At 42.9% G+C, this 25,689-nt stretch overlaps 1 protein-coding gene across 4 annotated transcripts in view; it reads right to left on the bottom strand.

Moving 5' to 3' along the window:
• Positions 1-409: 409 nt before the first annotated feature.
• Positions 410-25,689, bottom strand: part of CYRIB (CYFIP related Rac1 interactor B) — a 67,590-nt gene continuing 42,310 nt past the window's right edge. For all 4 annotated transcript variants that reach the window (XM_083516981.1, XM_083516980.1, XM_083516982.1 and 1 more), the window contains exons 2-13: positions 25,076-25,152; positions 21,093-21,126; positions 9,995-10,077; positions 7,594-7,715; positions 6,184-6,289; positions 5,630-5,766; positions 4,882-4,959; positions 4,649-4,765; positions 3,943-4,022; positions 2,104-2,230; positions 1,600-1,670; positions 410-1,258 (exon numbers count right to left, since the gene is read on the bottom strand). In XM_083516981.1, the coding sequence (XP_083373107.1) occupies positions 1,195-1,258; positions 1,600-1,670; positions 2,104-2,230; positions 3,943-4,022; positions 4,649-4,765; positions 4,882-4,959; positions 5,630-5,766; positions 6,184-6,289; positions 7,594-7,715; positions 9,995-10,067 (975 nt within the window). In that variant the 5' untranslated portion in view covers positions 10,068-10,077; positions 21,093-21,126; positions 25,076-25,152 and the 3' untranslated portion in view covers positions 410-1,194. The remainder of the gene's footprint in view (positions 1,259-1,599; positions 1,671-2,103; positions 2,231-3,942; positions 4,023-4,648; positions 4,766-4,881; positions 4,960-5,629; positions 5,767-6,183; positions 6,290-7,593; positions 7,716-9,994; positions 10,078-21,092; positions 21,127-25,075; positions 25,153-25,689) is intronic.

The following is a 25,689-nucleotide window of genomic DNA, read 5'->3' as shown; positions in this document are numbered from 1 at the left end:
AATCATAGGATCATATGAGTTGGAAAGGACCCTTGAGTCCAACTCCCTGAAATGAAGGAATATGTAGCTGTCCCTTGCAGGGATCGAACCTGCAACCTTGGTGTTATCAGCACCACGCTCTAAGCAGCTGAGCTATCCATAACCAAGTTCCATAGAAAGCAATTAGGAACGTCTAACGTGCTGCTTTGGTTTCAAGGGGACTTTGTTATGACTAACTTTCTCTGGAACAGAGCAGCGCTTACCTGCTTACCTGGGAGTAAGTAGCATCCAATACATCAACACTTATTTCTGAGAAAACATGCCACAGGACCCAGTTCCATGGGGGTTCACTTTTAAAGTTCAGGAACCTAGCAAAAAGCTACTGACCACAGGCCTCTCAACAACAGTGGTAAAACAAATCACACTTAGAAAAATGAAAGCCGTTTTTTATTGTTGTCTCCACAGCCAATCATTTGACACGAACATGCATACGTAATTTGGCTACGCACACACCACTTTTCTTTTTAAACGTTAGTTATTAAACATACAACAGACATCCTTACAAAAATGAGTCAAAATGCAAACTTAACTTTTTAAAACAAACAGTTTTACTCATTTATTTATTTTTTTTCTTAAAAAAAACCTTTGTGTGTTGGGTACCATTTGTACAAACACAGTTAATTTAAACAAATCTGCTCTTAAGTTTCCTCATGGTTGCACATAAAAAAGCTGCAATACAAAATGAAGTCACTGAGAGTTTCTTTCTTTCTTTTTAAATAGCAGAAATAGGCAGTTTCGCCATGCACAAGAAGCAATATTAAATATTAGTTTTTCAAAAAAAAAAAAAACCACGTTTAAAAATATTTAGTTCAAGTCACAGAACTTTCTCCAGTCCAGAGAAATCCAAAACGCAATGCAGAATTAGCTGCCACAGAATGGCCATTCTGAAAGGCTAAATAAAAAATAAAATAAAAAAATCACCTCCCAGGGTTGATAAAATTTTCGATGATTTTGGCACAGAAAAGAAGTTATCAGCTTACTCAAGAACAAGAACGTGATTTTTTTTTTTATGGAGAAGACAAGAAGAGGAGAAAAATCAAAAGCAAGACTGAACAAGATAGTAGTTGCAATCACTTAAAAAAAAGAAAAAAAGATCTGTGCATCTCCGTCATTGCAGAATACTGTTTACAGCAGAGCATAATTTCCAGGTAACTGTTATTGCAACATAGATTTAATTTGCTTCGAGGTAGTCTCATCATTCAAATGTTTTGTTGTGTACCTAAAAAGGAAAAATAAAAGTGTGTAAAAACCATGCACATATGTCTGCATTGCAGGGGGTTGGACTCTATGATTCTATGGCTTTGTACATCTCTGGCAGTCTGATCCTTAACAAAAGACTATTTTGGGGACAAGAGGGCAATCTTGGGGCAGTGCAGTGGAGGGAAGCTTTGGGCTGGGTGTTCCTGCTGAATCCCCGTGTACGTAGGCATTTGAAAAATTCTGAAATGCTGTGCCTGCCTTCACACTGTACCAGTGGTCCTTATTTAACAGTGCTAACCACTGTTTTCCAAGAAAGAAGAGTTGGCACTTACAGTGATTCCACGTTCAAAAGCTAGATACCTGAGAGCATTTAGAAGGCCTTCTACACTGTTTGGAGGCTGGTCTTTGAGAACTTTGATGCATCCTTTCATCTGGAAATCAATACAAAAGGGTTGGGGGGGGGGACAGGACACACATGTTAATTCACAACAAACCGGGGTTGGACGTAACCATGACACAACCTGCAATTTCACTTTTCAGAAAGGATCCAGCCCCTCATGTCAATACGATTAGCTCAATCAGTGGAAGGGCAATAACGTTAAAAACAACAGCCCTCGAAGGAAGCCAAGGCAGCCATAGATACACCGCCCATGATTCATATAAATAGCATTTTCACACAAGTGCAGCCTAGCTGGCATAATATGGGAACTTGCACTGAATCATCCACATCATTTTTATTGACATGCAGAAATGCTAAAAAATGCATATTTTAAAAATGAGTATCTTCTGTGTTTCCTTCTTGCCTCCACCCCACCCAGCTGGCCCACCACAAGGAGGCGTAATTCACTCAGCCCCAGAACTTACATCAATTTTTGACGTTTTAGCAAACGCGCCTACTGGATGCACGTGGTCATAGAGAATGATGACGCCCACCATCACCCTCAGACAGAACGATACCGTTTGCTCGTTGGTGAACCTGCTTCTGTATTCCCTGGGATTTTAACAAGACACGGCAGTAAACACTTGATTATCCAAAGCTGAATTCTAAATAATAATAATAATAATAATAATAATAATAATAATAATAATAATATTTTATTATTTATACCCCACCCACCTGGCTGGGTTTCCCCAGCCACTCTGGGCAGTTTCCAACAAAACACTAAAATACAATAACCTATTAAACATTAAAAGCTTCCCTAAACAGGGCTGCCTTCAGATGTCTTCTAAAAGTCTGGTAGTTGTTGTTCTCTTTGACATCTGGTGGGAGGGCGTTCCACAGGGCGGGTGCCACTACCGAGAAGGCCCTTTGCCTGGTTCCCTGTAACTTGGCTTCTCGCAGCGAGGGAACCGCCAAAAGGCCCTCGGCACTGGACCTCAGTGTCCGGGCAGAACGATGTAGGTGGAGACGCTCCTCCAGGCATACTGGGCCGAGGTCAGCACCAACACTTTGAATTGTGCTCGGAAACGTACTGGGAGCCAGTGTAGGTCTTTCAGGACCAGTGTTATATGGTCTCGGCGGCTGCTCCCAGTCACCAGTCTAGCTGCCGCATTCTGGATTAGCTGTAGTTTCCAGGTCACCTTCAAAGGTAGCCCCACACAGAGCGCATTGCAGTAGTCCAAGCGAGAGATAACTAGAGCAAGTGTCTCAGCGGAATACCATCCCCAAAAGTAACAGCCTTCTAAGGGTAAAGTTTCTTCCTTCCCAACTGCAAATCCTGAAGCCTGGTGCTGGGGTTTCGTTCCTACCTTTCTCTAACAGCGCAACACGCCTTGCTAAAACCACCCGAGATATCTGGCTGCACAATAACCATTTGTCGCAGGTTAGGGTGATCAAGCACTGGGGGTCAACCCTGGAAAAGAGGCTCAAGATGCAGGCAAAGTACGCTCCAGGTTCTTTTATCTTCCTGATTTATGCATGAGATCAAACCATTTCCCAAAGCGTACAGATGCCTTCTGATATATTCCGGTGTTGAAATATTTAAAAGAACTGTTCCCGCAAGAACTGGCAATCTGGCACACGTCCAGCGTAATCTGAAAAAGGCGCTACAAAACTGGAAGTGTCGAGACCTCTCAGAGAGAGAAGCCTGTCTGTCATCTCCAAGGAGCACTATCAATAGCAGCCACTTCTGTGGAAGAAAGTTAAATGCACTTGGGAGACTGTTACGGAAGGAATCGCCTCTGCACAGCCCACCCTGTGGGGCACAGGCTCCTTCCCTGACCCTAACCGGACCATAACATCTGAGTCAGATGTGTTCAGTCAGGAAAATGGCATGGTCCAATTCAGGAAACCAGGCTTGGCCCCAGTCCTTGCTCTGCATGATGCACCGTCTTCAATGACTGAGACGCTCCACCCCCTTCCCTCCTCTATCTGCCATATTACAAAAGTTTCTTACTAGTTCAATACGATTGCAGTCCTGCACTTGGGTACATACCAGAAAGGAACTACCAGGTTCTTATCTTATTTTTCCTTAATTCTAGGTTCTGGTTTTCCTCAAATTGTTTATACCTTTGCCAAATTAACTCTGAATTTGTGGCTTACTATCGATGGCTTATCGTGATCAGAGTATCGCTCCTTCTTAGTGTTTGAAACTTCTCAGTAAAAAAACAAAGAGGCTTTGCTTAGGGAGATGCCCACATTTGTCAAATAAATAAAATGGTGTTTTGATCAAAAGTTATGTCTGAAGTAGCCTCGGTACTTACGGGGTTTCCAGCATAACTCGGCAAACGCTGGCCATGGTGCTTAAGCAGTCTGTGGTGTTCTCTATAGGCAAATTTTTGTTCTGTAATTGGCATAAGAAATACATAGTTACTGTAATACAAGCAAGTAACCCATTTTTCCAAGTAGGACTGAGAATGTCTCCCGTTCAAAACCCTGGAGAACCACTACCTACTGGCGTAGACCAGTGTTTCTCAAACTTGCTGGACTACAACTCCCATCATCCCTGGCTGCTGGTCCTGCTAGGTAGGGATGATGGGAGTTGTAGTCCAACAACAGCTGGGGACCCAAGCTGGAGAAACACTCATCATGTTGAAAGTAATATTCTTCCCCTTGGTGGAGAAGCTTCAGTGACAAGTTTTAGGAGCCAAGTGCAAAAGGCAGACAAGCTGTTTTGGGGTAGGGAGGGAGGAGACTTTAGCTGCGCATTACTGAGTTGCATTGAGATGCTGCCATCTATGACGAGTCACAAGATTTACTGAATAAAATTCCAAAGCCTCTCTCCTGTAACTAAATCAATTCTACAGCCCTTAACACCTTCAAATCACACTGCTGGCACGTGAAATTCAACATTGAGATGCACCCAAGAGTCTGTAACACGGAGTCTTGTCAGCAGCGCAAGCTAGTTTTACGCAACAAACTTGTATTTTCCACAGTTCTCTTAACAAGGAGGTCTATTCATGCACATACCTCTGAAACGAATTTTGTCGTGGCATCGCTTAAGGTTTTCAACATTGGCGTTGCTTCGGCATAAAATAAAGACATTCTGTTGGCCAATTCGTTATTTACTTCATTTTCTCCTTCTGCCTACCAAAGTATAAAATTTTAAAAAATCACAATCTACACTGGTTTTGAATAAACAGAGTAAGTGGTACAAGGGTCACAAAGAAATACCTTCTTCACTTCTACAGAAGGGTACTTACTGGAACATTATTGATCCTCATACGACTCAAGGTTCTTCTGTAGTAGCTGAAGTCATTCTGAATTGCGGGATTCGTCATCTAGAAAGGGGGGGAGAGGATGTATTGGTGACAAGTGCACATCATACCCTAACTCGTTCTGAAGGGGCCAGGGATTTCAGTTCTGTGAAGACCTGGGAAATGAGGCCAGCATCTTGAGGTCCTGCACTGAAGTAGTGGTCTAGGGCAGGATCCTAAATATTATTTTGTCAAGGCAGAATCCTGCATAACTAGGCTATTAAATATCCAGAATACTACGGAACACATGTGATTTCATGTATGTTGCCTAATACAGTAATATGGAATAGGTAGCAGCTGAATGGGGCAAGCATTTTTTGCCGCTGTTAGCAGGACAGATAGCTCTGCCTGGATGCTTATAGGCAAGGCCGTACTGTCCCTGCATGGAGAACCTCCAGCATTTTGTGCCCGTATGAGGAATGCGTAATTGGACTAAGATGCTCCTCTGTTCTGGTCCAGTAGTGTTCTTCTTATGTCCTTAGTGATGTGACGAGCTTGAACAATCAGTAAGACCAGGGTTAACAGTCCTTGGCTGCCATCCAGGAGCAAAAATGGAAAGGGATTTCCATATCTGTTTACAGCAACATCGGATCAATGGACAAACAAGCACTGTGCAACGCTGTAACACGGATCACAGCTGCTTTGTGACCGTCCAGTTTGGACAAGTGCTATGCGGGGATAATTCTGAACTTACCTTCAGCTCATCAAAACGGAGTGTGAAATGAAGGATTTCCGCAAACTGTTTGGCAAGAGCCTGCTCTCGCTCCAGGTGCTGCGTGGGAGAATATGGAGTGCTTGTCAGAGCCCCAAGAAGACCTCGTAATGCAGCTTCTGCACGCAAGAACAAGGGGGACAGTTACGTAAAACAGTGTGAATGTGTTGAACGTCCTGTCGTTCTGGATGATTACAAAAGCAGGCCGCAATCGAGGTGTTATAAAATCCTAGGTGCCAGTGGACTGCCCTAAAAAACAGGAGAGTCCTTCAACCTTCCTCAAAAGCAGTTTGTATCGGTGCCAAGATACATTAGACTAGAAATTACAAACAACAAAAAAACAAAGCCACCAAATTAGCAGTAAATGTCAACATTTCTGTGTAGGTAGTAAATTAGCAATACAAGTCATTAGCGCTAATATCAACAAATCTGACCATGCTAAAATAGTTAACACCGTGGGATCCTGGCCTTAATTACATGGTAGATCATACAATATTATGGAGCAAATCAATCAATCAGTTACTACTGACACTTACCAAGTCTTTGAGAAAATTCATAGAATTTCTTTAGTTTGCCCACTAGAGGGACAACCGCACCCCATGCCTTCTCCTGGAGCCTCTCATCAGTGGGATGCTGTATTGCCTGGAACAATTAAACACGAGCAAGGATGTTTGCTTTATAATAATGTTTGCTTTACAGTATAGTTTTCTCTACATTTAAATCATATAAAAGCATGGGACAACCAAGCCATAAGACCACAAAACAGAGACATTGTTCTGTGTGACCGTGCACAATCCCTAGAGGAGCTCGGGGAGAGAAAAAAAGCCTAGATGAAGCTCTCACGGTACACAAGTCTCACTCTCGTGTCAATAGCCTGCAGCGTGGAGAACAAGGATCACCTCATTGCAAACGCAAAAGCAGGGGGGGAAGAAGGGAAATTGCAATGCTGATTAATGAGACTTGTACTATTGTCAAATCATTCTTCCACCAACTGGCAGCTGCTCCCCAAGGTCTCAGGGCAGAGGTCTCTCCCAGACATGGTGCCTGATATCCTTTTAACATGAGATGCCAAGGGCTGAATCTGGAGCCTTCTGTATGCAGTCATCATGTTCCACTGCTGAGCAATGGTGCAGCCCAAGCTACCTGCATGACTACATGTCATGCAACAATATCTGAAGAATGTCAGGCACTATCTGGGTGGCGGATTCCCCCAGCAACTAAATATTACAGGTGGTTAAAAGGTAGGGGAAATGAGATACCCTGAAATACAATTGTGGCGCCAAGGAAAGAAAATGTGGGTGTTGGTGCAACAAGTGAGAAACATTCACGCTGCACGTTTGCAATATAAATCTGATTATCCGGAAAGGGTCCAAAATGACCTCTGTTTCAGGGCTGCCGAGAGGGCAGTTAAAACAAGATAGTAAAAATTACTTGCACATAGAGCATGCTATTACAAGTTATAGAGACTCTGGCAAAAACTGAACCTTTAACTGATCTGTATTAAGGTCATATGGGACGGTGGCGCTGTGGGTTAAACCACAGAGCCTAGGACTTGCCGATCAGAAGGTCGGTGGTTCGAATCCCTGCGACGGGGTGAGCTCCCGTTGCTCGGTCCCTGCTCCTGCCCTCCTAGCAGTTCAAAAGCACGTCAAAGTGCAAGTAGATAAATAGGTACCACTCTGGTGGGAAGGTAAACGCCATTTCTGTGCGGTGCTCTGGTTCGCCAGAAGCGGCTTAGTCATGCTGTCCACGTGACCCGGAAGCTGTATGCCGGCTCCCTTGGCCAATAAAGCAAGATGAGCGCCACAACCCCGGAGTCGGTTATGACTGGACCTAATGGTCAGGGGTCCCTTTACCTTTATTAAAGTCATAATCACTAATGCAAAGTATGATACGTAGCATCACTAAATTGATTACAAAATACTCCATCCAATTATGCTTTTTACCTCTCGTATTTCATGACCGGCTCCTCTGTATGACTGCAAGTCTTCCAGGATTCCTTCTGCATCCTTTAACACTACATTTACCTGATTATAAATTTCTTTTTCTGATTCTGTAGGTTGAGCATCTAAACAACAGCACAGCATGTTAAGTCATATTTGTATTTACGCAATTTTCAAATATAAACATCTTGAATGTATTTCAATATACTCCTGAAAATAGTGTTTAAATATGTATACATGGTTTGGGTTTCTTTTTCCTATCAAAATATACTTGCAATCTGCGCATTATGTCTAAATGCAACTGGAATGTCTAGAAGCCTTGTTTGTCAAAACAGCTTTGGTCAGTTCAGCCTTTCACAATCCACATGGTAAAAGCCTTCTAGCTTAGAGAAACACATAGGTTAGGGCTGACATATCCGGGATTCGCCCACCGAAAATAAGAGTCCGGGCAGAATTTTCAAAAATTGGGGAAATGTCCGGGAAAACCCGAGTGTATGGCAACCCATGTCAGAAGTGTTGATTTCCTAAAACTTTTGTGTCCGGATTTTCAGTTTTTGAAATATGGCAACCTTAGCATAGGCTTACTAGCTATGGGAAGAGGCGCAAATGAAGCAAGAGCTCACAGAATGTGGATATTAATACCACAGCTGTGGGCAAGTGAGGAACCTCCTTATCAGCTGTATATTGATTTTGTGTGAAAACATGAAGCACAGAATCAGTAAGCTAAGTAATCTTTTTTAATATCCAAAATCAATAAATAGGCACCTACAATTTTAATCAACCTTGTCATGCAATACACAAGAAGGGAAGCGCCACAGATCAGAGCAAATGCTTTGCGCACAAAAGGCCTGATGTTTAATCTCTGGCATCTTCCATTAAAAGGATCCCAGGCATCAGATGATGGAGAAGACCCTTAGATGCTAGAGAGCTGCTGTCAGTCAGGGTACAGAATACTCGGCTAGATTGACCAAAGGCCTAGCTCAGCAGAAGGCAGGCTCATTTGCTCCTATGAAATAATACCAAGAGGTATGTGGACTGTGTGGCATTTGTGTACAGGGCTTGAGTCCTGGGCACTGGGTATTAATCATTGCTCCAGATAAAAAACAGAAGGTGCCTAGCTGAATAAAAGCTGCACACATTTAGAAGTAGAATACAAAATTAGATACTAATACTGTTCAAATCTATGTTGGTACAGCATCTGTTCTATTAAAAATTCCTTGGGTGGTATTCAGCTAAGTTTTACAAGACCCTTGGGTTAAGCTAATTTTAATTTCAGTGAGTCTACTCTTGAGTAAAATCTAGTTGAATACCAACTCTTATTTAAGATCTGGAATTCACATGCCATTCTAGAAAATTTCTCTATTTAACAGCAAAATTATACTTGCTACTACAAGGGAGACGTTTTCGATGGGAAAAGCTGTTGTTGCTGTTATTGCATCCTTATAAAAAGGCCATTTCTTAGGGCATAGCCCTAACAAGATACCTCATGCAATCATGAAATAAAATGCATATGAAATCAAATTAAGTTAGCTTCAGTAGATCTAGCTCAGAGTCCTCAGAGTCGGATAACATTTTAAAACAGTTCCATCATTGAATACATGTGGCATTAGGATACCTCCTTTAAGGAAAGGCAATTCTAAACAGATCTTAATGACCATTTAAAATAAGCAATGTTGAAGCTACATGCAACTGAGTGTGAGCTAGAAACTCACAGACTCACTGAGTGTGAGCTAGAAACTCACAGACTGCAATCAAACGTTTGCTGCTTTGTTTAATTTCCAATGATATTCACAGGCCTTTTGCCTGAACACACAGACCCTTCAAACGCCCCCTTATAAATCATCACAGTTTCCAATTTCATCTGAACTCAGAAGTAGCTTGGGGGCAAGTCAGGGTCTTAAAGTTTAAGCTGTGGTTTAAGACCTTGGCTTGTTCTGAAGCTGCTAGCCATAGTTTCCCCACTCAGATGAAAGGGGAAACTGTGGTTAATTATAGACTTTCTGGCTCCCCCAGGTGTGCCACGAAGGAGCTACAGCTGAGACAAAAGGCTTGTGAATCCCTTGGCTTATTAAGATGAGATATCTTCTCATCTTCTGAACTGGGTGTTAAGATGCAAAAGGCATAAGGCAACAGGCAGATTCTTTTATGGCTTCATCAAAGGAGGCCCAGAAGCACATCTGATTTTCACAGCAGTAAATATAAATTGATATTAACCATTGTAAATTATATAAACAACTACTTAGACCCCCTTCATTCACATGCTACTTGATGCTGTGTTTACAAAGCGGCAGCAACATGCACACAAATAAAAGTACATGCAAAAGTGAGTCCAACTGGTAGACTCTCTTTGGACTATAGTTAGGGTACTAGATAAAAGATACATGTTTTTTTAAAATGTTCTCACTTTCAAAGTCAAGGAAAAAATTTGGTCCCTGCTCAAGGTCTGTGCACGTCAAAACTTTAAGAAGGTTCCCCATGCTAAGGTACCTGTTGAGACAATGAGAAAAAACAAAGAATATTTCTTTTTAAAAAGAAGAGAAGATTAACAGGGGAATGCATTAACTTTCCAGGTATTCCTGTATTTTCAGTTCCTGGTATGATGTAAGCAATGGAGTATTGTTTCCAACTTCCCAGCACATCCAACAGCTGAAAAGTGGGTTACCCAATAGCAGACAGAAGAACATTCATCAGAAAGCAAGAGAAAATCTCACACCATGTAGCTCCCCAATTGTACTCATAGAAGTCAGATGCCCATAATACACTGTTCTTAAATTAGAATTTCAAAATACCCAATTCTGTAGTAGATGGCTGTATTTCGCAGGCACCCTCTTCTCACACTGTTTCACTTCAGAATATCTATGGATGATAGCAAAGTTTGACAGCCTTTTTTGCTTTGTTATAATGGACTCAATACTCCCAGTCCAAAATGGGAGTAAGAAACCTGTGGCCCTTCAGGTGTTGCTGGACTCCAGTCAGCCGGCATGGCCAATGGTCAGCAATTGTGCGAGTTGTAGTTCAGAGACACCTGGAGGCTGCAGGTTCCCCATTTCTAGTCTATAAGAACATTTCAGATACTCAACAAGAACTAAAAAGCATTTTCCGTTTCTCTTCTATACTCAGTCTTCTCTTCTCTTGGTATATGCCAGAGGTCGGCAACCTAAGGCCCATGGGCCGGAAGTGGCCCATGAGGGTCGCTTAACCGGCCCGTGAGCCACCCTTGAACCGAGCCGCCCGCTCAGTGAGTCCCCGTGCGCTGCACTAAACCGGCGCAACGCAGCGTTGTACCTCTCTTCTGTGGTTCCGCAATCGCTTCTGCGCATGCTCAGACACCGGAAATCGCTTCTGTGCAGGGGCGATTTTCAGCATCTGGGCATGTGCAGAAGCGATTTTCAGTGCCACAGACATAATTCCTGGCGTTGCACTGCACCGGCCCATGGAGTATCTCCACGGGAGTGATCAATGGGAGTGATCAAGCCCATGCCCGGTAAGCCTTGCAGACCCCTGGTATATGCAGCTACCTGTTCTGCTTCCCTAGAACTCCCTCCCCCCCCCAAAAAAAAAAAAAAAAATTTGTGCTGGGTAGGGAAAGGTGGGTCACGTCTATTGTTATTTGATTGTTTGCGCTTTTATTATAGCCAATAAAATGTTTCTTGAGGGCAATGGTCGGTGCTCCTTATGTAGCTGAGTGGTTTGAAACGCAGAGGCAGAATGCAAACCAATGAACACAAAGTAACTGCCACACAGACATATGAACTTCGCAGCACAACAATATACCAAGAGTAGAACTGCAAAAGTTCCAGTCATTCATGGCAGCACAAAACCCAGGCCTAGTTCTCACTGAGGGAGTAAAGACATATCTAGATTGCACCTCTTCACAATGCAAGTCGAGCTCCACGTGACCAAACTCTTCTTTTGACAAAGGATTCCTTCCATGTAGGAAACTAAACACTAGGGGTTTATTCATATTTCCTGAGACATATGGGATAAAACATAGTTTTCTGCTGTATCTAGTCTGGACACTTCGCTACAAAAATTGCTCTGCTTCAACCACGCAACGGTCGGCGTCCATTTTTGTGCAAGCATGTTATTACATTTTGAAAAGGGCTACAGGTCCATTAAGATGGATGGCACCGCAGAAACGCCTCGTTTTAGATCTAAGAATCTCAAGTGCTGACAGTTTAACAAGATGTCAAGTCTGTGCTCCAAGGTATCACGTTGAAAAGAAAGATATTCTTGGAAAGCCAGCAGAGTGTAGCTTGAACGGTGCATGAAATCGTCTGTTCAAAAAGCAATTACTGGTGTGTGAAGGATAAAGTACTTGGCCCTCGATAAAACTGGCAAGGCTGTAAGCCTGGATGTTTTTACAGCAGAAGTTTGTATTTCAGAAGGCCCTGCAATACAAAGACTGCCATACCATACCGAGATAGATTTATTCCCCAAATACATCACAGCATCACCATTTTTTCCCCTCCACCAATTCAACAGAGTCCACACCTGAATTGTCTGGGAGGGGAGAGGGGTTATTGATTTGTTCTCTTCTTCATTTTGCTTTTAGGATGCATTTTGTGCTTTTATCCTGTATTTTTATGCTGTGAATCGTCCTGAGAACTTCAGATGAAGGGTGGCATACAAATTTAATAAATAAAATAATCTGGCAATGACAATTTAATTCATTTTCGTATCCAGCTATAAGAATTTTGCTTTCTAAGCCTGCTTCCCATGAGTTCTCTTTGGAAGCAAAATTAAAGTTCAGCTGATGCCTGTTAGATGCGATGCAGTCTACCCAAGAATACTGCTTTATTTGAAGTGGGGGGAGGGAAAGCAGGGAAGAGCCTCACTAACATAATATACCAGTCACTTCATCTCCTGCCAGCAAATGCTCTTGAATAACATCCAATGGGGTCAGCATCCTTGCAGAATGAAGCTCCAGATTTTGAGGAGGTGGGACAGGCATGGCGGGCTGCAAAAGCAGGAGGAAGGGGATGTCTTCTTGTGTCTGGTGGCTTCTTAGAGTTTAAAAAGCTATTCAATGTACCTGTCATATTTAATTTGAAAAACCAGCAATTCTTGCTATGTGACTCGAGATTCTATTGTTTTATGATCGCTTCTGTCATTCTTGCTGCTAGTACCACATACTGCCCCAGATGATGATGTGCAATGGCAGTAGCACCATCTTGGAATCTAGCGGGTCCCAGGTCAGCTCAGCCAGGAGAGCTAGGAGAAGGGGGCTTGGATCGCTCTGCTTATCAAGTCAATTTGTTCTGGCCATAAGACATACATACACACAAAGCAAGAAACCGCGGGAACCAAACAGCGCACTGGTACCAATAATTGCAATGAACTGTATCATCCTTTTTTGATGCCACTTGAGAAATCAATTAGAATGAACAGAGACATCTTTTCATATCTCATCAAGTTGAACAGTCCTTTGCTGGTGTTCAGTAACAGAGGGGGGAAATATGTGAATGCCACATATTAAAGAATAGTTTCTACGGATTGTAAATAATTCCTGTTTGTAAAAAAGTCAAAAGAGGCTTGCATATTCTTCCCCCCTCCCCTTAAGCTCAAAACACATGTATCTACTTAACTTTAATCCTTAGCTTTTGTCTATTTCTTTGGGCTCACTTTCAATATCTGATGCTATTCTATAGAGGAACTGCAGCCTGTTTAACGCCTGCAGCCGTGTGAAGCCACACCACTAGTCAGAGCAGATTATGACACCGAGGATCCCTTCCAGGGCCTAAAAATAATGCATCAAATTTAAATGCTTTTTGCCAGCTTCGGTTTCTAGTGGTTGTGTACTAAAGACTCTTGACTGCCCTTGCTTAGCGTCTCCTAATCCCTCCCAGCGGTTTCTATGGTATCAGCAAACAGCTCTCTCAGGCCCTGTGGAACCAGGTTGTGGGAATCACGGAGAAAGGCTGCTTCCAACTTGACCTACTTTCGCAGAATAAGACATACGGGATGCCACATCTGATTACAATGACTCTGCCCATTACAGCCTTATGGGGTTGTCTGATGCAGAGTGCCATGTCAAATTCAGACAGGCGGAAAGCCCAGGCATATTTTCAAAACAACACTGGCACGCATGGCCTTCATTCTGAAAACATCCCAGGCACATTTCAGCTTGGGCTCCGTCAAGATAAAACGAAAGAGAATTACGGGATGTAATAGAAATTCCCAAGACCAGAGATGACTCCCCTCAGGGGTAAGAGTAGGTTAATAACTATTTTGTTCCCAACTGGTGAACAAGACTCGCGGCTCAGTGAGTGGTAACCTCGCTCCCTCGTTTTCAATATTTATGGAGGAACAAGCAGAGATACAGAATTCCTCACCACCAAGAACTGACAAGGTTTTTTTTGGGGGGGGGGGGCGTTGTGCTTTTTCGCTTGGGAAAAAACAATGCAGAAGATCAACGTCAATAAAAGAACATCCCGATAAATCAGACCGGAAAAGATAGCATGATTTTAGAGCTAATTCTCTAACCGCAGAAGGAGGCATGACTTCTACAATGTGCCTTTTTCCTATTAATTCTCAAAGGAACAGAGTTTCAAGAGACTTAAGCTAAATAGTGAAATCCAATGCTATGAAAGCAGATTTCCCCTTTCTCTCCTTCCACATCAGCCCCCCGGTATTTGTGTGAGGGTACCCCAACCTCCAGTGCAGAGTTTAGAGGCTCGTGAGGGTTGCAAGGCGGGGAGAGGGAGCTGAACTCCCACTGGGACAGCAGATGTCTGTTTGGAGATAATCCTGTTAAAACTTGTACAGAATAAACCGGAATCACACAGAAATTCTCCCCTCCCTGCAAAAAAGCAACTAAGGCCCTGATCCAGTTCTCATCATAAGAGAGTTATGGACCCAACCATTTGCACCTAATGCTGTGTTTTAAGAAAAGTAGTTTGAGGATGTTCATTAAACTGATGTGCTTTGGTTGCAAGGAGCTTTTAAAGTTATTTTTAGTCATTTGTCATGTTTTTTATTGCCACCTGTATTAGCTGTTTTGAGTATTATTATTTTTTAAGCGGAATAAAACTGTTCGGCTGTAGGTAACACACCACTATTGTGGTTTCCTCTTCCTTTCAGTCGGTAGAGCATGAGACTCTTAATCTCAGGGCTATGGGTTTGAGTACCAACGGACAAAAGATTCCTGCATTGCAGGGGGCTGGACTAGATGACCACTGTGCCCCTTCCAACTCTATAATTCCATGATCTTACAATCTGTGAAAATGGAATAAGGCTCTGTTCTAACAATACACAAGCTCCAGAGTTCTGTAGCTTTCAAGCTACACAGCTCTGTCAAGTTAGAATGGTGATATATAACTTCAAACATACAACAATTATCACTCAGTTTTTCCAGTTCTAAATAATTATCTGATTAGTATTTACTCCTACTGGAAACAACATGGCAGTGACTGCATGCAAACTTAATTTGTGCAAACCTGCTTGACTTGCATAATGCATTCCTTAAAATATGCATATTTTTATCACAAAATTCCAAGGCGCTGGCTGCATGACATTGAAAGGTCCAGGAACATTAGACAAGCAAGTCAATCTGAATACTGAAATAAAAAGGACTGATTGCCGGGCATCTAAGGGGAACAGGATTTGGTAACATCCTCTCTTAGCATGCCACAACTCTGAGCTGCAGGCTAAGAAGAGATTCTTAACACGGATAAGATTAGTCAGGTAAAATGGCCCTTAGCAACAGGCAACATCCTAAACTGAGCAGCCAACTGGTTCTCTTTATATATCCAAGCATGCTACTTATGAAAGCAATGCATAGAAAGCAGTCTTGCGAAGTGAGCTACTAGTGCTCTCCTTTTCCAGCAAGAGATCCGAATTAAAAAAAAATCATTTGGAGAGGATGAAGCTGAATAGCAAAGAGAATATCAAAACTCACAATTACTTCTAAAAGCACTAAAACATCATCTCCAGGCCAAACTGGATGTGATAGGGCAAGCCATGTGGGTTTTTATACAATGCCTGCTCCACGCTTATACAAAAGGGGGAGGGGGGCACAAGATGTTGGTCATAACATTATGATGGCTGACTGGGAACAGTTATGGACCACAGGTATGAAGTTTACGGCATGTAATGCCTTAAGAGAGAATATTATGAAAATGATATACAGGTGGTACATGACCCCAGTCAAGCTTGCAAAAATTTATCATTTGCCCGATAATAAATGTTGGAAATGCAAAGAAACTGAGGGTACATTCTTTCACCTTTGGTGGACGTGCCCAAGGATTAAGGCTTTCTGGGAGATGATCTATAATGAAATGAAAAAGGTATTTAAATATACCTTCCTGAAGAAACCAGAGGCCTTTGTCCTGAGCATGGTCGGCCAAATGGTGCCAAGGAAGGATAGAACTTTCTTTATGTATGCCACAACAGCAGCAAGAATTCTTATTGCAAAGTACTGGAAGACACAAGATCTACCCACCTTGGAAGAATGGCAGATGAAGGTGATGGACTATATGGAACTGGCAGAAATGACTGGCAGAATCCGAAACCAGGGAGAAGAGTTGGTGGAGGAAGATTGGAAGAAATTTAAAGACTATCTACAGAAATACTGTAAAATTAATGAATGTTAAAATGATGTTGGAATGAAGCTAAGGGGTTTTTAGTAGTAATGCTACAAGGAGTATGTAAAAACGGACTGCTAACAGATGAGAATATACAGTTATTACATATTAAGACAAAGGTCTAAGATAAAAACAAAGAGGGAAAGGATTTGCTGAATTAACTTACTGAACTGGAATACAAAAAAGGGGAGGTGTGAGGAGGTCAGGGAAACAAGTGAATGAAAGACAAGATATGGAAAGATTGATTTGTTTTTAATTGTTTTTACTTTTTTGTATTTTGTATTTTCTTCTTTCTTTTTTTTCTTTTTCTTATAACTATTGTGACTTCTTTTTTTATTCTTGAAACTTTAATAAATATCTTATTTAAAAAAAGGAGGGGAGGGTTTACTCTTTACACAAAATGGAGGGCACAAGGGAGGGGAGGGAAATCAACTTTTAAGTCATTTTTCGCCTCCTCAACTCAGTATTGGAAATGCGCTGGAGAAAATGAGATTAAAAAGCAGCAGAGTGCAATAAGAGAGGACAATGGAGGTTTGTTCTTGCACCCAGTGCTGCTTTTCAGATAAAGAAAGCAGACTAAAACACACAGAGAGAGACAATTAAAAAAATAAAATAAAACGGAGATGTTGTGTGGCTGCCCTAGGCTCCTTCAGGAGGAAGACGAAGATAGACATACATTAATAATAATAAGCAAATAGGGAAGATACATCACTATGGCCCTGTCACATCTGGTTTGCTCCTTACTGTGTGCATTATTTTATTCTGCTGACTGGGAAGTACTGTAGTTGGATTAATGCCTGAAAATGTTAGGAATCAGGGGCCACAGTAGTCAGTGGTGACTAGGCTTTGGTTTTCCTTTTCACTACCGTGTCGTAAGTCAAATCCAAAGAATGCACCACAATTATTTTATTTTAACGCCACATTTCCTCCAAAGGTTCCCAAGTCTGTGCACATGGTTCTCCTCCTGTACATTCAAGTGCCTTCCATCAGCTTCGGATGGTGGCCCAGCTACGCCCCTATCTGGGCAGGGATAGCCTAACTACTAGTGTCTATGCTCTGCTAACCTCAAGGTTAGATTACTGCAATGCGTTATACGTAGGGCTGCCTCTGAAGATGGTTCAGAAACTTCTGCTAGTACAGAATTCAGCGGCCAGGTTGCTCACTGGAGCAAGACTGTTTGAGCATTTTACACCGATCCTGGTCCGACTGCACCGGCTACCAAATAGTTTCTGGGCCCAATTCAAAGTGCTGGCTTTGACCTATAAAGCCTTAAACGGCCCAGGACCACCTCTCTCCATATGAACCTTCCCAGACCCCGAGATCATCTTCTGAGGCCCTTCTTCACGTGCTTCCTCCTCGAGAGGTCCGGAGGGTGGCAACTTGAGAAAGGGCCTTTTCTGCAGTGGCTCCCCGTCTATGGAATGCTCTCCCCACGGAAGTTCACCTAGCATCTTCAGACCTCACCTGGTCAGACCTCACCTGGTCAGACCTCACCTGGAGTACTGTGTCCAGTTCTGGGCACCACAATTCAAGAAGGACACTGACAAACTGGAACGTGTCCAGAGGAGGGCAACCAAAATGGTCAAAGGCCTGGAAACGATGCCTTATGAGGAACGGATAAGGGAGCTGGGCATGTTTAGCCTGGAGAAGAGGAGGTTAAGGGGTGATATGATAGCCATGTTCAAATATATAAAAGGATGTCACATAGAGGAGGGAGAAAGGTTGTTTTCTGCTGCTCCAGAGAAGCAGACACGGAGCAATGGATCCAAACTACAAGAAAGAAGATTCCACCTAAACATTAGGAAGAACTTCCTGACAGTAAGAGCTGTTCGACAGTGGAATTTGCTGCCTGGGAGTGTGGTGGAGTCTCCTACTTTGGAGGTCTTTAAGCAGAGGCTTGACAACCATATGTCAGGAGTGCTCTGATGGTGTTTCCTGCTTGGCAGGGGGTTGGTCTCTTCCAATTCTATGATTCTATGATTCATTACACACCTTTAGGCACCAGGTAAAAACATTCCTTTTTAACTAGGCCTTTGGTTGATTTGATTAACATCCTATGCCCTTTGAAAATGTGGGGGGGTTGGGGGGTATTGAGTTGTTTTTATTTTGATTATATATTTTGTCGTTTTATATTTAGATTTTGTTCTGTGAACCGCCCTGAGACCTCCAGGTATAGGACAGTATATAAATTCAATATATAATAATAGTCATAATAATCTTTACAGTCACACTTTGAAATAGGTTCACCAGAGAGTTAGTTACTGTCACCTAGAGAGCGTCATCGCTGAGTGGAGACTTAAAATTGTGTGTCTCTGGTCCCAGTCGGATACTACAACCATTATGCCATGCTGGTTCTAGAATTGCATTGCTTTTCTCTCCTCATGCTTCAAATTTTGGGTCACATTAGTTAATAACGTCCGATTCTAGTCTACTGCTGTTTTGCCTCTGCTAAACTAAGGGGCATGCAACAGCTTGGATCTGGAGAGGTCTACTCAAGCCATAACATACAACTCTATCAGCCACCATTCCACTAGAGCTCTTTGCGACAGTGAGGCCTCCTACAGGAGCCTTGCTGGGACCAAACCACTGTTTGCCTCCTCCCTTCCCAGAAGCGTCTCTGGCATTGAGCATTATGTAACCGCAGAAAAGACTGGACACCTGAAGATAACCTGTTTTCCTTTCCCTTTCCTATTCATAGAGCTGAGTTTAGCAATCTCCATATACAGTACCACCTCCAGCTGCGAACGGGATCCATTCCGGAGGTCTGGCCGCATTCTGAGGAATTCGCAACCAGAGGACTGCTTCTGCGCATGGTGCAGTTTACTGCTTCTGCGCATGCGCATGGGGCGAAACCCGGAAAAATACTTCCGGATTTGCCACGTTTGCATCCCGAAGTTTACATATCCAGAGTAATACATAAGCAGAGGTACGACTATCTATTAATGCATATTGATAAAGGAGATCTTTTCATAGGATCACTTAGTTGGAAGGGGCCATGAGGATAATCTAATCCAACCCTCTGCTTTGGCAATGCAAAATCTTATAGATACACTTTTATTCAGGAGACTGAGATTCTCTTTTCTAAAGTCAACGTAACCAGAGATGACACAAGAAACAGATTTTAGGAGATACTGAAATTAACTTCTACACACGTACAAGACTGGAAAGAACGTGACTGCCGTAATTATACATTTATTGTGAGCATGAAAAAATATTTTATGAATTTTCTTCCGAGTCATGTTTGTCATTCCTACCCCATCATTCAGCATTCTCTTTTGTACTGCTGACATCTAGTGGTCGATTTTAAGTATGCCAGCTCATGTTGCCCAAAGTAATACATAATTTAAGAGGTCAGGCTGCAAATAGAATAATACTTCTTAATGGTTCTCTCTGAAAAGCTGTCAAAAGTGAATGCATTTTAGAAACTCTTCACAGTGAGGAGAAATTGATATCAACATGTTGTGCAATATTTATAATAATGAAAGCAGCTGGGGGGGGGGAACTCAAGGCAAACTAAGCAGGGAAAAGGCTTATGGGCATACAAGCCAAATTGTGTATTGCAACATGTTAGTGTGTCTGTTGCAGCGTGTAGGTGTGTCGTAGGAACATTGCCTGCAGTCCTTCTGGGACTGGAAAGGGGCTAGTTTAACCCCCAGTTTGCAAGTACAGTGGTACCTCTGGTTACGAACTTAATTCGTTCCGGAGGTCCGTTCTTAACATGAAACCATTCTTAACCTGAGGTACCACTTTAGCTAATGGGGCCTCCCGCCGCCGCCATGCAATTTCTGTTCTCATCCTGAGGTAAAGTTCTTAACCCGAGGTACTACTTCCGGGTTAGCGGAATCTGTAACCTGAAGTGTTTGTAACCCGAGGTGTTTGTAACCCGAGGTAACCACTGTAAAACTGAATTACTCTGTCTCAAAATGATGCATGTCTAAAAAGTGTGTCACCAACATAAAAAGTTTGGAAAGCTCTGATCTAAACTGTATTTAAATAGATACTAAATATTACTATACTCCTAACCCATTTTTTCTGGGTCTCCCCAGGGTCTCCAATCCAGGTAACTGATTACACCCCACAGTCGCTTAGCTTCAGCAATAACTGCAGCATCGGGATATTTATTGAACCCAGTATTTGGACTGCTTGTCTTATAAAGTATGTGACTGATGAACAGAATAATCCTATACACAACTACTGAAGAGTAAGGCCTATTACATTGGGGTTATTTTGTTATTCAAAAGCACTTTACAGAAAAAGAAGAAAAGGACATGAAATAAATGAGAGCATTTTAGTATTCTTGTCTAGTATCTCAGGGGGGGGGGACTTCCTTTCACTAGGGACATCCTATAAAGTTCTCTCATACCAGTTTATGGGTACTACCAAAACCAAGATGGTTTCTTAGGTGATAAACTTCATTAGAAAACTATAACAAAAAGCGGACACTTGCACACACAGATGACTGCAGCTCATGTGAAACTTGTGTCAATATTTAGGAAGAGAATATTTTTGTGCAGACCAAATATTTGTGTGCCCTTTAAGATGATACCTTCGAAGCACTAAAACGTGAACACCTGTGCCAATACTCCTGAAAAGGAGCAGGGCAGTGCTTATATCCTGCCTTTCTATCCAAAGGATTTCTAATGTGTGTTAGCATTATGCATAGCAGTGACTTGTGAACAACATACACAGTGATTTAGTTCCCTTAGGCCAGTCTTGGGACCTGGGGCCCTCCATGTTTTGGATGACAACTGTCACCAGCCCCCAGTTAGCATGGTCGGTCAATGGTCACAGATGTTGTAGCCCAACAACATTCAAAGGGCACCCTGATGGAGAAGGCTGCCTTAGCCAAAACCTGGGTGCGACACACACACACACACACAGAGAGAGAGAGAGAGAGAGAGAGAATGAAATTCTCACCTATAGCCAGTGCTTCTCTGTTTTTGTTCCCAATCTAAAAATATAAAAGAAGAACATGTGAAACCATCTCCAGTAAAATTTCACATCACAGTTCATGCATCTTCTCTCTCAACTTGGGGGGGGGGGTATAGACCCATGCAAACACCTCTAAAGAAAAAGGGAGACTATCTGAAGAAACAGCACCTTGAAGGTTCCACAGAGCTGAAGAAGACTCCTCCAGCGTCACCCTCCAGAAATAACCATCCAAGCAAGACCGGAACCACCACAAAGTAGTGGCACCTACCCCTAACTTCAACAGCCACTCCAGAAGGATACCATGGTCAATGGTATCAAAAGCCACTGAGAGGTCGAAGAGGCTACTACAATACTGAATTGTGCATTGAAGATCCTTAAGAGCTCTTAAAGAAAGCAAGTACAGTGGTGCCTTGGGTTAAGAACTTAATTCATTCTGGAGGTCCGTTCTAAACCTGAAACTGCTCTTAACCTGAGGTACCACTTTAGCTAATGGGGCCTCCCGCTGCTGCTGTGCTGCCGCCGTGCGTTTTCTGTTCTCATCCTGAAGCAAAGTTCTTAACCCAAGGTACTATTTGTGGGTTAGTGGAGTCTGTAACCTAAAGCGTCTGTAACCTGAAGCGCCTGTAACCTGAGGTACCACTGTAGTGTATTTAAGCCCCTGCTTAAATACCAGCCTATTTTCACTAGTATCCACATCTCTTTATTTTAAAAAATTAAGGGGGGGAAATAGTTTGAAAGTATCAATATAACCAGTTCCTAACCAAACACTTCCCAGTGACTAAACGCTCCCGAGTAAAGAGCAGAGAACAACCTTGATGCCCCTGAACACTTGCTGAGTATCTCTCTTACACACCAAATAAGCATAAGAAATGTGGGGCCTGGTAGCCAAATTCAGACCCCAGAGGATCAAAGTCCCAGGTCCCAAGGAGGTGAGGGCTTTGTGCATATGAAGTGCTTGATCGCACAGAAACAACCTATAGGCGATGGGCTCATTGACCCTGTCCCTTCCAAAATGAACTGCAACAGAGGCTCCAACGGAGTTCTCTCCTTACTATGCACTTCAGCTGCTCGCTCCTGGGTAGAATCCAAAACACATATGCAACAAGTGGGAGCAGCTGCAATGCATATGGCAAGAATTCTGCTAACGCCACAGTTGCTATTCAGATAGCGTTCTCTCTCTCTCTCTCTCTCTCTCTCTCTCTCTCTCTGTGTGTGTGTGTGTGTGTGTGTGAGAGAGAGAGAGAGAGAGAGAGAGAGAGAGAGAGAGAGGGAATGTTAACAGGAGCCGCCTAACAGCACCTTGTGTGAGTCAGCAGGTGGAGCCAATGTTACCAAACCTTCAAGTCCTCTCAATTGGAATCAGAGGCCCTATTACAAGCACCGTATTTTTCGCTCTCTAGGGCGCACCTGACCATAGGGCGCACCTAGTTTTCAGAGGGGGAAATCAAGGAAAAAATATGACACCCCCCCCCAGCTCTGTGCACTTCTCCCAGACCTTCTCCCTGCTATTGCGGGAAGTGGGGGAATTCCCCCATCTCCCACAAAAGCCCACAGGAGGGAGAAGGGACTGACTCGGCCAGTCAGTCCCTTCTCCCTCCTTGGGGAAAAGCCCCCAAGAGCGGCGCCCTCTTTAAAGGCTGTGCGGCTCCTGCAGGCTTTTCGACCGAGCTTGTGGGGCTGGTGGTGGGGGGAAGCGCTGCTTTCTCCCACCGCCAGCCTCAAAGACCAGACTCTCCTGGCTTCAGCGAAAGCAACGCGAAGCCTCCGATGCCTGCGCTTCGCGTTGCTATCGCTGAAGCCAGGGAGCCTGCATTCGCTCCATAGGACGCACACACATTTCCCCTTAAATTTTGGAGGGGAAAAAGTGCGTCCTATAGAGCGAAAAATACGGTAATTTGTTGACTAAGGGACTGACATATCTGATGCTTCATCTTAGCTTGTGAGGTTTTAACATAAAATTCAGTATTACAAGGTAACAAATACCGTATTTTTTGTTCCATAACACTCACTTTTTTCCTCCTAGAAAGTAAGGGGAAATGTCTGTGCGTGTTATGGAGCGAATGCCTACGGATGGCAGGGGGATCTGCTGCAGTCATGAGCAGAGGATCCATGGTTCCCCTTCCTTCCCTCCTCCGTGGCTCGCTTTGCTCGCTTTGAAACAGCAAAGCGGGAGAAGAGCCACTGAGTGGGGAAAAGAGAGGGACAAAGAGCCTGGTTACAAAGCACGGATCCACATGGATCCTCAGGATTTTTGCACTGGGTCACCCCAAATTCACCATCAGATCACATAGCATGTCCATGGCTACAGCTTGCACCAAAAAAATCACGCATCCACTGTTGCCTGGGGCCGCAGTGGTGCAAAAACATGGTTACAAAGCATGGATCCACATGGATCCTCAGGATTTTTGCATTGGGCTACCCCAAACTCACCATCAGATCACATGTCTGTGGCCACAGCATGAACCACAAAAATCATACATCCACTGTTTCGTTTAGAATATTTTTTTCTTGTTTTCCTCCTCTAAAAACTATGTGTGTGTTATGGTCGGGTGCGTGTTATAGAGCGAAAAATACGGTACCTTATCACAAGTAACTGAACATGCAAGGGGGGGAAAGACAACCTCACAGTTCACCACTGTTCAGTGATGTGGGCCCAATCAGAAACCCATCATTAAGTCAGAAAAGCACCAACCTATTTGGACATGTCAACTGTAAACAATTGCCATCATTAGTATTTCTTGAGAACAGCCACTGTGAATGCTAAACCACAGAAGATGACCATGTTCTACTACAACATGTATTTCGGTGTTTTTTCATTTCATTTGTGGAAAGACTGGCAGGGGGAAGTTTTGCTGTGCCAGGAAACCCAAAGACTGCCCTGGTTTCCTTGGACAGCTACTGCTTTGCTTTCTGGGCAAAGAGACTGCCAATCCTGCACAAGCTGGGAGCTGGCCTGCTTACCTGAGCAGCTGAAACTTGAGAGTAAAAAACCAACCTCCCAAATCACCAGGAAATATGTTTGGAAACTGTAACATTTGGAGGAATGAGTGTGCCCATTCTTAATCACACTTGACAAACAGGTCTACAAAAATTCCTAGCCCATAAGAATATGCACGAGTCTGCATGCCCAAACAAACCTATGTTGGTAATCTGTGGCATTACCAATAGCCTGAAAGAAAAAAGAAAGTGTATTCTTCCATTTTTTCAAGAGCTTTCTTGCTCAGCTGCTCAAAGGGAATCTTAACTTGCCACAGGCAAGGCTACTTGCCACAGTTTGGCTATTTTACAAAATGGTCTTTGGGCTGTATCACGATTCCAGAGGGTGGTCTGAAAGCTCACCAGTAGGTAATCTAGTTCACAGAAACCAGTTTGTCATTACATCTGAACAGAGCAAACCATGGTTTGTATCTGCTGTCAAAACAGGATTGCTAAATTAATAGTCCATCCTCTCACCAAGGAACCCTGGAAATAAAGTGTTGTATCCAACATTAGTCATTCCGCTAGCACAATACTTCTATTCATGCTACAGAACATCCCCCTTCTCTCCTTCAACTTATCCTAAAAACCTAGACTTAAGAACTCCCTGGAGCAGATTTTGGGGGCGTGCAGGGAGACAAGAGGAAAGTCCTCTTGCATGTGCAGAAATCCACACATACAGCTTCTGACACAACTCTAAAAATTTGTGGAAGGCAGAATCTACATTATCACCAACCTTAATTTCCCAGAATTATTTGTAAGAATCCCTGCTTCTTAAATTGGCATGAAGGCAGATATACCTTTAAATTCTAGGCATAAGATATATCGTGCTTTTTTCCCTTTTAGGAAACAGTAATCCAGCCCCCACATAGAAGGAATGGCTGGAAGTAAGGTAGCAAGCTTATGTGTAGCTTTGAACAGTAAAAATCAAAGTCTCTCACAAAGAGTGGGAAAAAGATATTTATAGGCAAGAACATCTAACAAACGCTTACCAGGTGACAATATTGTCTTGAAACTTCTGTAGACACTCACTCCTTAAAAGGCAGGCGTAGCAGCTTATCTGTGAAACCTGAAAAGATGAAAGAATAGAACATATGAAAAACTAGACAACCCAGCCTAAAACATACTGGTATTTGTCACTCTAGAGAAGTAAGTATAACCAATTCCAGGTGACCAAATCTAATAAAATATTGAAATATATGGGTGACATAAAGCATTGTCAGCCCTCTTGCACAACAGATTTCCCCTTCCCAAAATCTGTTTTGCAGTGTTAGGGAACCCTCCACAGCAGATGGGGGCACAGGGAGATTGAGAGGAGAAGTCTTAATGTGATGTTGTATATCCCAAATTTAAATAGATACACAAACACAGAGTACAATTCCCACAACCAGCAGAGATTAAACACACTATGTGCTAGTTTATCTGTTTTATGATCAGGAAAAAATGAGTAATTAAAATATGTTGCTCTACTGTACCCATAATGGGCCCATCCATATTAGATCATAGTTTCTCTACTCTGGTTTTTAAAAAGTAAGGCCAGGGAGTTCCTTAACATATTATAAAAAGCATGGCCATCAGTTTATTTATTCAAAAAGCAGTGTGCAAA

The sequence above is a fragment of the Podarcis liolepis genome (assembly GCF_965112155.1).
Source record: "Podarcis liolepis genome assembly, chromosome: 8".
Taxonomy (NCBI): Eukaryota; Metazoa; Chordata; class Lepidosauria; order Squamata; family Lacertidae; genus Podarcis; species Podarcis liolepis.
The sequence above is the reverse complement of the archived record's forward strand: the minus strand, read 5'-3'. Positions and strand labels throughout refer to the sequence as shown.